At 40.9% G+C, this 15,981-nt stretch overlaps 1 protein-coding gene across 1 annotated transcript in view; it reads left to right on the top strand.

Moving 5' to 3' along the window:
• The window catches only part of kremen1 (kringle containing transmembrane protein 1), a 70,987-nt gene extending 56,985 nt beyond the window's left edge, over positions 1 to 14,002 (top strand). Inside the window, exons 5-9 of the mRNA XM_080499016.1 lie at positions 2,047 to 2,200; positions 3,095 to 3,427; positions 7,239 to 7,436; positions 8,980 to 9,064; positions 10,310 to 14,002. Coding sequence (XP_080355142.1) covers positions 2,047 to 2,200; positions 3,095 to 3,427; positions 7,239 to 7,436; positions 8,980 to 9,064; positions 10,310 to 10,469 — 930 coding nt within the window. The 3' untranslated portion in view covers positions 10,470 to 14,002. The remainder of the gene's footprint in view (positions 1 to 2,046; positions 2,201 to 3,094; positions 3,428 to 7,238; positions 7,437 to 8,979; positions 9,065 to 10,309) is intronic.
• Positions 14,003 to 15,981: the final 1,979 nt, after the last annotated feature.

Genomic DNA, 15,981 nt, shown 5'->3' with positions numbered 1-15,981 from the left:
GCCATGATGATGATGTCTTATGCACTGCAACTATACTGGTATACTATACAGTCAGACCCCGATTACGCCCTGTGAAGGCCTCTTGAATTTGCATGCACCGAGTGCGTTAACAAGGACTTATGAGGCTGTGGTAATCTTGTCACCAAAATCTAATGAGACCACATTTTACTTAAATCGAGTGTGTGTACTCTATTTAAGGAAATTCCCATAAGGAGGGGGATGAAACATTAGTGTGACTCAAAATATCACATGTTTGAAAGTGGTACTGTTAGTTAGGATGTTCGGTTGAATCCATCCGTTCTTTTCACTGGGAATTGGACGGATGGAAATCAAATATCAAACAACAACATCCTGAAACTTTAAATGTGTTAACATACTGGCAAAAAAAAACCTTTCTGTACACTGTCTGTGTCATGTCTTTTGAAAAAGTCTGACATGTAAGTAATCTCCACTCATAGGCAGTTGCCTGAGTTATCGCCATAATGGATTCTTTATTCAGTCGTCACACTTCCTGTTCAGTACCAGGCAGCAAATGACAAATCATCACTTTAATCAAGTCTGACAGCTGGAAATGAATGGTTATTAACTCAGTGGGCTCCTCCCCTTCCGGGCGTTCCTCTCGTCTCTATATCTTGTGCCTCTTAAACTGTGCCAGGTGTTCATTTTCTGTCTCAGCAGATCCAATTCAGCTCCATCTGCATTGACAGATACTGACAAGTCGCCTCAGTCTCTCCTCGCAACAGACTGGCGTCGTGTGCCCACCGTTGCCACTGTTTCAGTGCACGTGTGAAATGTCAGTGCTTGGAAATCTCATGTGACTCTGATGTGAGCAACACCAAGCCGTCCCTTGTTTTCTTCTCCACAAATATTCGTGTTGGTGGTTCGAAACATTATCACATCAGATGAAACACAAGGACTTAACTTGATGCATCTTGGCGGGAGCGGAGTCTCCACGAATTCCTATATCACGAGGAAAAATGCAGAGAGGGAAATGATGCAGCACCTTCTGCTCCACGAATTCTTTCGGGCCCGAAAAATTGAACAATGATGTCCTTTCGAATGAATGACAATAACTCTTTTGAGAAAATTCAGCCAGTGGTGGCGAGGTCGAGACGTGTGAATTTTTTTTGACGTTCCACATTCCTGCTGCGGCGCTTTTAGGAACCGTTTAAAAATGGATTTGGTTACAAGCTGGATAGGTGTTATTTCTTTAGGGTTTATTCCATTTGTAGCTCTGTGTTCAAAGGAAGGCATCTGATCAGCTGAGAGGTTGTGGTCAAACTGACTCACATTTCTGCATCTTGTTATCATGAGAAAAAGATTATTGTTGCCATGGAGCAAAAGGCGCCATTTATATGATGACGTTTTCATGTGAAAATGTGGTTTATGTAAATGCAGTCTTTGTATGAAGTTTGAAATATATACAACATAAATGGAAGAAGAAGGCAAGAAAAACACAAAACAAAAAGATTTGGAGATTAAAACAAAATGTTATCTCGTATTTAAATTCTTTTGAAACAGGACGACAGATTGTGTGCATTAAATGAAAAGATGATTCCAGGATTAACTATGTTTTTATGTCCCTGATGAACTAATTGAAAGTTAAACTGATCTTAAAGTATCACTTCGAAGAACCTCCACTAAGTCAATAGACAGAAGAAAGTAAAAAGCATTTGTCTCATATGTTTACTTTTTAGCATTTCTCTCTACTCACTGCCCCAGTGATCTGCCCTCATCACTGGGGCAGATGTAGCATTAATGACCTACACTGAAACAGGCCACCAGGGGGCGGTATAGAGGTTTGGACAGTCGTCTATCATTAATGCAATTTCACATCAGACAAGGCTGAAAATCACTTTTAAATGAACATCAATTAGTTATGTAACATTTCTCAAATATGGCCAAAACCTTTGTTCTCTCAGACTAAATACATGATGGCTTTCAACCATGAATGAATAAATGGTGTCGATGACGACGAGTACTGTGTAAAGTTTGTGTTGTTGTGCTGATGAAACTATTTGTATTCTTCTGCTTGGTGTTTTGTAGCTGGCTGGCATGGAGTCGGGGTATGCCTGTTTCTGTGGCAACGAAGTCGACCTGCGAAACCACGGGGAGTCTCCCAGCAAGGAGTGTAACCATGTTTGCTTCGGCGACCACACGCAGCCCTGCGGCGGAGACGGCTGGGTCATCATCTTTGACAGTGAGCGCCATCTGTCGTCATTCAGGGACTGATTCACCGGTTTCAGCATTTGTGGAAAGAAAAAATAAGTCAAATTAAAGGCAAAGACATGTTGTGTCTACAGTTTGTATAAACCAAGTGAGAACTGGTCTGTCAGTCATCAATATGTTATGTTGACTGAAAGGCTGAGTTTCATCTGCAGAAGGCTGACTAAGAGCTTTCCTCACTCCCCTGTCCGCTCAACATTTGACATTGCAGTCTACAGTATTTAGGGTACTGAATATGAAAGGGAGTTAAGGCTACCTTTATTCTCCAAGTTAGTTTTTAAGTTCTTACTGCACAACTCAATCTGCCTTATCGTCTGCTGACATGTTTCTGTTTGACCTGCACTGATCATTTAACATTTGTAAATGTCACAATATATTAACTCAACTGCAACTCCTGGAAAAACTCCTCTTCAAATGAAACTTGAAATTGAAAGCTGGCGATGCAGAAAAGTGTCCTGTGGATCAGCTACATATATTCTGTCTGAAGGACAAATGAAAAAATAATTTTATCTTTCACAGCTTAGATACTTACCATATTTATGATTTCCAGTTTCAAATGTTCTCTTTGCGCATTAAGAATAAAACCTGATCCAACATAATTATCTAAAATGTATTGCTGGTATCAAACCCAAATTGAACATAACGTTTATAAATCAACAGTTGTGGAAGTGAGGTTTGAAATATATGTGATCTTAGCCATTATCATTGTTTCTTAAAGCTAAATCTGAATTTAGTGGCACTATCAACACAACAGGATGTGTATCAGTAACGTCATAGTCACTTGTTCCATCCTTTGGAAGCGAATCACACATGACCAAGCAGACACCCTGACTTTCTTTCTCCATTGTTCCTGTGCTCTTTCATCCAGCACGTGTGGGGGCCTGCGGTGGGAACTACACCGCTCCTTCAGGGGTGATCTACTCCCCCGACTTCCCCGACAAATACGGGGCCGGCCGTGTCTGCTACTGGACCATCCAGGTCCCGGGGTCCTCCGCCATTCTCTTCAACTTCACCTTCTTCGACATCTCCGACCAGGCCGACATGGTGGAGCTCCTGGACGGCTACACCAACCAAGTTGTGGCCCGCTTCGACTGGCGCAGCCCGCCGCGGGAGCTGGTGAACATCACGGGCGACTTTGTCATTCTGTACTTCTTCTCGGACCGAACCAACCAGGCGCAGGGTTTCGCTCTGCTGTACCAAGGTGAGGACACACTGGCTTTATGGGGAATTCTGGTCATTTCACATTAAGTATCATCACAGAAATATTGACTGGCTTTTGCTCATCGAGTGCATTTTATCACTTGAGCTTCGGGGGAGATAAACTTACAACCTGAGGCCTGAAATTGGCCCTCCAGATAGTGAAACCCGGTCTCAGAGCTGAACCTTGCAACATCTAAAAATGAACCAAACAAATAGATTTTCAAGTAATTAACTGGTTAGTACAGTATTGTAGTAAGACATCCGTATTAAAGTGAATTTGTGAAATTTTGGGAATATTTTGTAAAAGGTGGCATTATTAAAAACATAACTTCACATCATGTTAAAAAGTTTATTTTGTCTTTAAAATGTAGAATTTCTGTAAAAGATATGTTAACTATTTATACTTGTTTTTGAACTAAAACAAATTAAAATTACTGTTTGGTGTTGTCCTAAACGTTTTACTTGGGGGGGGGGGGGGGGGGTTATTATATTATTATGTTTTATTTACTGCAGGAGTGTGTGGCCTCTGGACTAAAATGAGTTTGACACCTCTGCTCTGTCGCATGAATTAATTCACTCACACAGCAATACAATATGCTCACACACCATTGGGAGCAACTTGAGATTCAGCACCTCATTTAAAGGAACTTCAATAGAGAGAGATAGGGGATCGAACCCCCAACCTTAGGTTTGGAAACTGAGCCACAACCGCAGCAGATATCAATTTAATCAGCCTCAGACACCTACATAAACCCCCTGAAGTAGCACATTTGCATGATCGATTGTTTTCTGTCTGCATAATTGAGTGCTGCACAGCAGCCTGTAGTAGTGGACCGCCTGGTAGCTGTGGTGAGCCAGTCGTCACATGCCAGGACCTTTTCTCTTTCCATTTACGAGCCAATGTCTCACCGCCCCGGGTGATGTTGCATTTTTAAATAATGTTTTGTTTTTCTAGGAACTTGCTCTCTTATCAATCTGCAGCAGGCTGCTGTTGCCTCTGCGTGTTCCCGGGTGCATTGCATGGCAAGTTTTCATGCCGGCTGCACTCAGATTTCTCTAATTTTTTGCATCACGCCTTCTGATATTCCGATTTCACTGCGCGGAGGATGCTTAACTGAGAAATTGTAGCTCAAAGAAAGTTGAAGACCTCACAGCAAATAGCTTTTTATCTCTGGCTGATGTGACAAATTTGTGTAGATTAAAGAGAGAGACGGAGAAAGAGAAGTTGTCTCGACAGTGCTCTCATTTTCTCTCGTGAGTAGCCTGAATGGAGCAGAAATGATTTGATGGATTAATATTTGGGAGGGAGTACAAAGCACCCACTGATATAATTCAGCGTAGGTGACATTCAAGCTCAGAGACTGTTAGAGAGAGAGCTTATCTGCTCCCTCTCTGGCCCTATTTGTAATCCCTGTGTCATTTTTTTCTCTCCTGGTGGCTTTGCAGCAAAAACAATATCGGGAGGTCAAAATACTCCTCTGACCTCTGGATGGGCGCGATCCTTTTGGCTGACATCATAGATCTTTCATTGTGTATCTCAGAAATGGAATCTGTGATGTGATACAAGAAAAAGGTCACCCCTCCCAAAATAATAGCTTTTTTAATCGAACGATGGAGAGAAACGTACACGGTGGCTTAGGCGCAGAGAGAAAGACAGCTGTTAGACAGAGTATCGACGAGGAACATGGTTAAAATCTCCTCGGTTGCAGATGGAGTGGTTGAAGCGGTAATTTTGGGATAAATGCTCTCAGATGACGAAGGCAGCGTATTTCAGCTGTGACTGAGTGAGAAGCCTGCTATTTTCCCTGCAAATGGGGAACATGTGGGAAGTTCTGGGAATGTCACAGTCAGGTTGAGTGATTATGTGAAAAAATAAAAGAGAAGAAAAAAAATCCCACGCTGCTTTAACAGTTAACCACCATTCATGGACAATTGGAACAAGTTCGGATCAAAACAGTGTTTGATGAGGACGTTGCTCACAAACCTGCTGGAAACATGTTTAACGAGGCAGTAGAAACAGGCTAATCAACAAGGGGAAGAGAAGGTTCTGATACATAGAAGGATTACTAGTATTCAATGTATAAAAATGGATATCAGTAGCTGAATTGTCAGAATAAATTCATGGCGAACTGAAAGAGGGAACATTTTCATTTTGTAGTGTGTTTAATACTCCTGGACACTATCAAGCTTTAAACCTTTGTAAATCTCCAAGAAACAAATGTTTTGCACATGAGAAATAGTATTTGTATTAATGCACTGTGTAAAAACAAGAGTACAATTTGTAAATAGCTTGCCATCATGCTCATTGTCTTTCAAGGACTAATTCTACCAACACAAGTCAAATAATTGATTAATGGATTATTGATTCTGTGATGACTATGAAGGTAAAGCCATCTGTATTACATTTGTTGGTTCAACATTTTAACAATTTATCTTTTTTTTTTTTTTTAATCTTTTACTTTTATTTTTATTTTACAGATATTATCACCTATCAAAGCAATCACCTTTACCCAAAAGGAAAACCAAAAAAGTAGTGTCAAGTGGTGTAAACCATTGTTTTGGGCTAATTATTTGCGATTAAATGTATTTAATAAAGTGGTTTTGTCAAAGTGACATTAGCCTGCTTTTTCCCCGCATCACATATATATTTCCTTTTCGTTTTTAGACACATTCAAGGAAAGTTTGCAGTGTCTCACTTGCAACTGACTGCAGCCATTTCACCCGAAGTTCACAGAATTATGAAAGAGTCCAGTGACACTCATAGATATCAGCATGAGACATTCCACTGTTTGTTTCTCAGCAGCATTTCAAAAGGAAAATTCTGAAAATCACACAGCGATTCTAAACACATCACATCTATGTTTAGGAGGAGTAAATGAAAGGCAGAGGAGATTTTATTTAGGATATTGCTTCCCTCTGGGATCACATAAATGAGTGGAAATAGTCCATGGCTCCTTGGCTCTGTTGTTTTATGAAGCAAACTGTGCACATCTGGAGCTTGAAGCAGGTTAAAGCAAACAGAATTTATTGCAAACACTTTTTGAATCGCGCCTGCGTCGAGGGAAGGATAAAAAAAACAACCTAGCTCTCAGCACTACATGTTTACAGAACACTGGAGTGTTTTTACAAAGTCAATCTGTTGCTTAACAAACACAGTAGGTATTAAATATTCACTCGTACCTCGGCTGCGTTTTTTGGGGGTTTTTTTTCAACGTGATCGGCACAATGTATCCTGTTACTGCGTGCTGACTGCTGCACCTCAGTTTACTCACAGGGGTAATTAAAGGGGCGCTAAGTGATGTATGTCCTCAAATTGTAGAGATTACAACAACACGGCCGGGCCTTTGCACTCCGGTGTCACTGGCACGAGACTATCTGGGGGAAAAAGAAAGAAGAAAAGGAGATAAATCCATCACATTTTATGGGGATGGTATAACATGAGGCATAGATTTGTAACCGTAGTAGAGTGTTGTTTGTTGAGGTTGGGCAATATGGCATAAAGCAAGCAATGTCACCAAGAAAATGGATTGACCTGTTAAATTACATCTAAAAAGTTGTACAACTGTCCTTATCCTTACAGAAAGTAATCACACAAGAGTATTTTATCAGTGATAGTTTTCTGCTGTTTGGGACCATCGTGAGCAGCTGAAGATGCCAGAATTGTTAATACAATATTGTTAATCCATATAAAAGAGACTCGTCACCTCATCAGTTAATCCATCGACCCTCTGCCTGTGTATTAAGGTTACATGATAGAAGTCTGGCTCAAACTCTCTAAATCTTGCTCATGTCCTTTCCTTTCATTTCCTCAGCTCTCAGAGGCCATGACGGCAGACCAGCGGAGGCAGAGGGAGACGACGAAGACGAGCGGCCCTACACCTCGAGCACAGTGGGGCCCGGGCTCGCCGGCGGCGTCACCGAGAGGTCCAACAGCACGTCGAACGGGCACTCCTCCCAGATCCTCTACGTGATCACGTCCAGCCCCGGTAAACCGGAGCACAACATGCCAGGTCAGTGGGCTGGACACGGCGAGACCACCGGCCACAGCGCTAGTATGTGAACACTCAAAATACATCGCTTTTCTCTCTACCTCTGCTGGGACGCTGCAGGAGCTTTCCTGTTTCTCTGAGTGTATTGAAGTCACCTCTGTCTGTTGAACTTGGGGTGCGATTTGCCAGGTGGGATGTGTGAGAGGGGTCTACTCTCTATTCTGGTCGATGCATTACTCGTTCAACTGATGGATAACATCCAACCTCCTCTCACAGTTAGTAAAGCTACTAATCCAGCAGACTGGAGAGAACACATTAAATAACTGTTGATTAAATTCCAACTGAAAAAGCTCAATTCGCGTGAATGCCGTACATACCTTATTTTAATGTGCAGTAGTTTTATTCAGAGTTCACGGCACTTCATTTCCGAAGTTTCTGAAATAATACCTTGCAATACATCCATGTACCACTTAAGGACGATATTTTGTGACTCACTGCTTAGGCCAAGGGTGTCAAAACCATTTTACTTCAAAGGCCATATTTCATCTTTAGTAGGCCAGACCAGAAGAATAGTGCTATAATAACCTTTGAATGTGATCCTTAAAGTTTTTTGTTGTCGTGGGGTACAGTATAAGTTGTAAAAAGTCTGTTTTCCCAAAAACAAGCAATTGGTATCAAACATTTCTACAATTTCAACATAAATTCAATTCACTGATTATTTTGCTGAATAATATTATGAAATGTCCCCAAAATTTCTGCTATAACCATTGCATCCTGATTTGCAGTTATCATATGGCTTTTAACAGTTTCATTGATAATTTCCTGGGCTAAAAGTACTCACATTCTGCACTCTCCCGACGCACAAACATGCATACCATAACCTTTATTTTCTTCTTTTTTCTTATGCAAAAAAAACCCCCCAACACATATCAAAGCCTACTGTTATTTTGATACAATAGCCTTATCAACATGTATCATTGTTTTTGGTTGGAAATACAATGATTTCAGTACAAAGCAAATGCCTTTTCATGAATTGAATGTTACTTTTAAATTCCTCTTATTCCATTTTCACCTTAGTCTTTTAAAAAAACAAACAAAAATGAAATAAGAAATCAGGCATGCTTGAGTCATGCTCCCACCCTCGGTTGGAAACATCCCTTCTGGTTTCTTCATAAATCGCACCCTGTTGAAATGTTTCTGGTGCAGAGTGGCTCCCTGAGATCATACATGGAACTAACACTGCCTGACATTTGTTTCCTCCCATCTCTGAGTCACAAGCAGACTTACTTTAGGTTTCCCAAATGATCACAATCAGCTGGTTGAACTGACGTGCTTTCCTGCTTCCTTCAAGTGTTATTCTTTCCCAGCTTTGTCTCAAAGTGACGTGTTTCTCAGGCAGGAGAGAGCAGATGTGCTCTGATGCTGTATGAACGCTGCTTGCAGGTGCGCCAGTCGTGGATGAATAATCCCTGGCCTGCTAATCTTTTCAGTCTGCTTCAGTTTGCTTTTCATTAGCCTGATGGGATATCTGATGTCTTGTTAATTCGCCGCTCCCTCCGTGCAGTGTGGACCATCTATGCTCTGGCTGCTCTCCTCATCCTGACCGTCATCGCCATGGTGGCGAAGCTGCTGCTGCACGTCACAGTCAAGTGAGTATGAGGATGTTTGGTGCGCATGATCAACCAGGGGTCACATTTTAAAGCTTTGTCTGTGTGGATTTCGCTTCATTCGTGTAAATATTTTAGCGAAGGTAACAGGATTATATATTCGTGACATTGTCCTGAAGTCCTAAGAGGAATGCAGTGGTGTGCATATTCTTAAAGGCCTGATGTTTACTTAATAAAAAAAATTAATAAAAAAAGTCAAATATTCAAATTGATGAATTTATTTGTATGTTCTTGCTAAATATGTAAAAATCCTTTGCAAAGATGTAGGTACACTACTGTGTTGCTTTAGCTGTAGTTGATTTGAAAGTAAGAGGTTTTTCACTTCCTCTTTGAGATTAGATTTCAGGGCCTCAACAGTTTTCAATAGTTGAAGGTCTGGACTGATATTCAGCCAGTTTTATCCCACAGGACTGCAGAATGTAAAGTGAGCACTGATGGAATACCACAATATATAGGCACAGGTTAAATAAACTCTGTTAATTTCTGCATTAACACCAGTACGTACCCAGCTTTATGTTAGTTTTGGAGGGCTGCAAAGCCGTCCTGAACCTTGAATGGCTTTATCATGCGTCTGCAGTGCTGGAGTTTTATTCAGAGCCTCGAAAGCAATATGATCTTACATTTATAGGAGCTGTCTGCACGTTGGAATTGTTTCCTCACTTGTTTTCTTGTGGCTTCTGGAAGAGTCGGCTTAATGGGACTGCTGGAAACATCAGACCTTATTGATTGATTGAAACATAACAAAATAAAGTGTGTATACCACAACCTTTCTTCAAGCCAGTCATTTTAACTTCAGCTGAACTGAATAGATCAGTCAGACTGCCCCACACAGTGTTACACTAATACAAATATTAAGACATCCTAAATAAGGGAGGCAACTAAAAGTAACACATTGATTTTTCAGTTATTTTCTAGTCAACTAACTATTAAAGCACTGTATTCACATACTAATTTTTACTAACCGGACCACCAATGAATGAAAGCAGCCCGTCTCTGAAAGAAGTCTATTTCTGAAGTCTTTAAAGTTGTTAGAGTTTCTTAGTTTTCCTGAGGAACTTTGCAGATATCAGCTGTTCTGTATGTGCTGATGCAATCCAGTGGCACCACATGTTGCTGTTTCCTTGCAGACTTGTTGTAAATCCTATTGGCTTTACGGTTGTGAATGGCTCTTTCCTAAAACATTCTCCTGACCTGTCTTTTCCTGTCCTCTTTGTTTTTCCCTCTCAGGTCCCCCAACATCCCCACGGTGAGCGGTTCCGACAGCTGCAGCCAGAGCACGGCGTCCACCGAGCCTTGGATCATCTTTTACCGGCCGTCCACCATCTCGCTCTTCAAGAAAAAGCTAAAGAACCACCACGGGGACCTCAGCCCACTGGTGGGCAACTAGTGATTTTGCCGAGCTCCACTGTTGATCTGAAACACCTCCACCACCCCACAAACTGCCCTGCATGAGGAGCCGCCGTCGAATGCCAGGCCCTCGGACAATGAAACTCTATGAGGCGCGACGCTAAACAAGCCAACGACTTGAGTGGCTCATGACCACTGACTGAGTGACTGTTACTAAATAGCCTGTGAGCCTGAGTGGTCAGGCCCCTCCCATCATGCTTTAGCACCGGAGTGATGGCGTATGGGGGGGAGAGGCAGGCAGGCAAGGGCTGTCAGTGCTGGCAAAGAGGGAAAGGAGAGAAAAACATAGGAAGACATGCAGCTCGGACTGAGATTGGATGTCCCACTCAATCAGCATACCTCCAAACAAGAAAAAAAAAAAAAAAGAAAGAAAAAAACACCTCCAGACTGCAGGTTCATGAGTGGAAGTACAGCCGAGTGCAGAACATCAGCTCATCTTCATCCCAATTCAGGAAGAGGCTGCGGGTTGTTTCATACACATGCTACATGGATGCTGTAACACCTGCAGCCAGAATCCTCCCATCCAAAGAGTTGTATATTTATGTGTCTTTGCACTTGTGTATGCAAAGCACTAAAGTTTTGTTCTGATTCTTTTTTTTTCTTTTTTTTTATATTTCTACGTGACAGCTGGCTCTCAGTGGAGAGGGCCAGCAGGACACGTATTCCACAGAAGGTACATCTAACGCAGCACTTTGGGGATGAATCACTCACAAAAACAAGAGAATCAGAGAGAAGGAGAGCGAGCTCGCCCACTCGTACCTCTCAGCACTCACAGGTTTTTGGGTGGGGAGGAAAAAATACAACAACAAAAAAAACAACCTCCTTTGCGCTCCTTTGCGGGGTGGAGTGGGGAGCCGGGTGGTGCAGTTTGCTGGAGACAAGTTGCCATTTAGGGAAGATCTGAAGGCTTCTCCTCGCTGGATTGTGAGTGGGTCGTCTCTTTCCGGTTTGATGGCGTTCAAGTGCCTTGAGGATCTCCTTTTCCCTCACATCTGTTTCTCTCACGGAATGGACTGGTGTCCGTCTCAGAAGTCTGCAACTCCTTTAAAAACTAATGCAGATATGAAGAGATTCATTCAAAAAAAGAAGAAAGAAAGGAAAAATATTTCTACATGTAAAAAAATGTTGCCAGATCTTGTACAGTGGTCAAAAGCATTACTTTTTAAACATAGTACGTTCAACAAAACACCTCTCCTGAATGGATCTTTTACATTTTTATTACACAAAGAACATTAGATGATTTAAAGATGAGTTGGGTTGTTTTTTTTTGTTTTGTTTTGTTTTGTTTTACAATAATGTTCACAAAGCCTTTTGGAAAACTACTCATAATGACAGAAAAGGATTCAAATGATTTTTATTATTTTCTATCTTGTGTGCTCTTATGTGTAGTCGTGGACATTTACTGAACACATTGTTCACATTAGGTTGTCTTTTAATTATGGAGGGGGAGGGAATATTGTTGTATATTGTATTTCATCTTGGGGAAAAAACGACATTTATGACCCACCATCCAGTGTCTATCAGCAAACCACATGAGGAATCAGTTAAAACACTTCAAACTCATTACCCATCCACTGATCTCTAAAGTGTGTGGATTTTTATTCCTGCTAAACAAATTGATTTAAGACTGATATAAAAGTGAGTGACTTTTTTCTTCTTTAACTTGAATGGTTCAACAATTAACTAATCTTCTCTAAAACAGTGTGTATTGATAAACTTCATATTGCCAATTTAATCAAAGCTAAAGTAAAATTTTTTACAGAAATTCAGCGCATCCTATCAGAGTAAAAGGTTCATGACAGGATTAATGCACACACACACACACACACACACACACACACACACACACACACACACACACACACACACACACACCCACAATCACGCAGACATATTTACTCCTGCAGCCAATGTAGGTTCACCTCATGCCTGGAATCGAATGATCCTCTCACTATAAGAAGAAGTCTTCACCACGACACCACTGTGTGGCGCCATGTCATTTTTTATAGTTTCATTTCAGATGTTGTATAGATGTAATGTGTGATGGTTTAAATATGTCCAAAATAGTTTCCTCGGGTTGTAATTTTGCACACCAATGTTCCTCCATAAGTGATAAAAACCAAAAGCACTCTGAACTGGACAGCAGGTCTGCAGCTGTAATCAATTTCTCTGCATTGTCGTGACATTTTAAATACTTGTGAAAGGTCAAAACCCCCCCAATGCACAATTGGCATAGCAATTTTTTTCTTTTGCCTCTATTGTTTCTATCACTGGTTTGGGTTTCAATGCACTTAATTTTGTTTCAACAAACACCCCCTTTTTTTTCTTTCTTTCAGTTTTGGTGACAACAGAATAAAAACAATGTACTTGTGCAGCAACCTGAGCACTTGAAACTAAAGACTGTGTTTTCACTCGTGACTTTACAATTGCAGTGGCATTATCAAGTCGGGGCAGTTTTTAAGAGTTCTGCAGGGGTCTGCAACTGTTTCAGTCAAAAATAAATGTCTATGGTAATAATAAAATACAAACCTCATCATGACCGCAAAGCTTGGAAAGCTAGCATGGATGAACCAAAACTGCAAACGTCTAAAAGATTAACGTTGAAAAGAGTAAAAAGTTAATTAATTTCATGGATGTCATAAATTACAGGTTTGCTATATTCCTTTAAAAGGTCAAGCATGTTTTGCAGCTCTGGTCTCATTATTTGATTGGAGAAGGAGCAAAAATGTCTCATTTGGTGGTAAAAGGTTGCGAACCCCTGATTTGAGAGTCGGACAGAATTTGGGACTTTTAAAAACAAAGAAGTAAAAAAAAAAAAAAAAAAAAAAAGTGATTCTTTGCTATGTTATGCCTGTCTGCCCAACTGTAACTCGTGTTAATTATTGCAAGACAAGAGCACATGCCCCTGGGACTGTGATGTTCTGAGCAGACCATGCGTAGAGAGAGAAGGAGAAAATGGCGTAGACGAGAGAGCGATGGGAAAATTAATGTGTGCTGGAATCAAATACAAGCTAACAAACACTGACAGTTAAAATCTAACAAGGTCATATTTGTTTGGATAGCCCATTGAATTATGCAAACCCCCTCTTTGTGTGTGTGTGTGTGTGTGTGTGTGTGTGTGTGTGTGTGTGTGTGTGTGTGTGTGTGTGTGTGTGTGTGTGTGTGTGTGTGTGTGTGTGTGTGTGTGTGTGTGTGTGTGTTTTTCTCCCATCCTTTGGTCAATCGTAAAATTCCACACCATCCTCCAAGCGGTGGAAACCTGCTTTTCTCCAGCTGTAATTGATGTGAATGTCCTGTTCGTGCTCGATGACATGAAAACACCAGGCGCTTTCACCTTGTGTGAAGTGGTCCTGAGGCACCAAAATATTGTTTTCATTAAAGTGTAAATAGCAAAAAAAAAAATTGTGACAAATTTTAATTTATACAGTAAATTATTGTTATTTTGTACGTGAATGGGATATAATCTATCTTTTGTATAAGTGAAGTATCTTTGTAGTTTTATTTAATGTGTCCTGGTTGCAAAATAAACACTGTATGCATGTTTCTTAAACCGGTCCTTGTCTTATTGTTGTGTTTTCGCATAATAAGATGCACCTCATGACATTATTTGACTTTTTTTATTTTTTCCTGATACACATGTTGCAAAGAAGCCGGTCGGCCTCAAGCTCACCCTGTTCTTCCTCTTTCTAATTTGAATATCTGTGTGTGAAATTCAAACTGTGCATTGTGAGAGAACTGAACCACTTTATGGTTTTTATTCCATGAAGCTAAATTCTTATCAGGTATCTGAAATGACTCGCAAATTATTTGGACACACACACACACACACACACAGACACACACACACACACACACACACACACACACACGGGGACTGGGAGGATATGGAGTGCCATGTGTTCTCCATTGCCTCCCCTCTGGGATGAGGTCAGGCATGCAACCTGCTCATTTGAGAGGGAACAGCAGGATCCCAGCTTTACAACTGGAACGCCGTGAAGAAGAAAACAAACATGGAAGGATGTGTAATAATAATCCGAAACTCATGGAATGGTTGCAATAAGGACTTCCTAATTCATGAAAGGTGTTTGCGGATTTCTTTCATCGTTGCTCGCTTTTAAACTGCTTACGAGCTCTGGGCTCGTTTCTGAGAAAACCTGCAGTGGTCTGTGCTTGCTGTGTGTTGGCCCGGTCCAATGCAGCACGGGGGGTGCAAAACAATGTTTGAGTGCTTGAGAATGGGCCCCAAGGTTGGTATCCCTCCCAGTGTCAACACTGCAAAATGATTAAATAATTCATCAATTATTTAATCATTAAAGGAATTTTTGCTATAAATTATGTTCAGCTAACATAAATCATCCTTACAATGTGTTGATTGCAGTTGTCATTCCAGCCTGAAACTATTTCATATTCAATTTTGCCTCTTTAAATTATCCTATCAATGTTTTTTAAACTCTAAATTAATGACTTGTTGGTAAAGTTCTCAGCCTGACTTTTGTTATCCCATATGCAGCTATCTTGAAATTCAGTGATTCCACTTTTGAGCATTTGGTGGCAGTATTGAGTGACTAACATACATTTTGTTCATAGTTATGAGTCACTATTTCATGTTTTTTTTTTTTTTTTTTTAAAGCAGGTTGATTTTAAAAGCACAGCCTCACAATTTCCCAAGCAACCCTCCTACACACAGCACACATATTTATGTTAAACCAGTTTATGATCTCAAGCAGAGGAAATCTCGTGAAAATTAAGCATGAAACCAACTTGAAGCTGAATTGGTCCTGATACATTCCTCCACCATGAGAACCAGTGATCAGTATATGATCCTCTTCCTCCATCTGCTGGTCTTATTAGGTATGGATTCTCTCAGCAGTTCTATGTTCAGCTTCATATGGCTGTAAAACCCAAGAAATGCCACCAGACATGTTGAATGGGTGTTTTAGTTTAAAAAGATTTTTTCTTCTCTTAACCACAATTCTGCAGCTGTAACATTATTCCCGAGTTAGATTAGAAGCCTTATCATCATCCCTCTGGACCACATGTGAAAAGCTTTGGCCTGCGGACCTCCTCTGGTCAACCTTCCCATAGTTGTGGAAAAGAGGCAGGTGTAAACGGATCTCCCTGAACCCAAGTCGACCAGTAATTAAAGCAAACAATGGGACAAAGGAAGGTCGTGTCTGGTTACTGTAAGAATGAGAAAGTGAGAGGAATGGGAGACAATACCTGCCACTTTCCGCACTGTGGGTACTGAAGTCAGGAAGATTTACAGAAAAGAACTGTTAGCTGGAAGCTGCTCTTCCTTAATGGATTTGATAAAGATCCCTATGAGAACTTTGCTGGCCTTGCAAGAACTTGCCTGTTTTTTGATCTGCTTCACTTTGCAATGTAGTCTGCAATGTCGTCTATGTTGTAATTAAGACAGTCATATGCCCTGGAGTGGTTTTGAATACATGTTGTTGCATGCTCAGATGTTTTCTTTCATTGAAGTAGCCTTG

The sequence above is a fragment of the Blennius ocellaris genome, assembly GCF_963422515.1.
Source record: "Blennius ocellaris genome assembly, chromosome: 7".
In the NCBI taxonomy this organism is placed as follows: domain Eukaryota; kingdom Metazoa; phylum Chordata; class Actinopteri; order Blenniiformes; family Blenniidae; genus Blennius; species Blennius ocellaris.
This window is presented reverse-complemented; position numbering and strand designations above follow the sequence as displayed.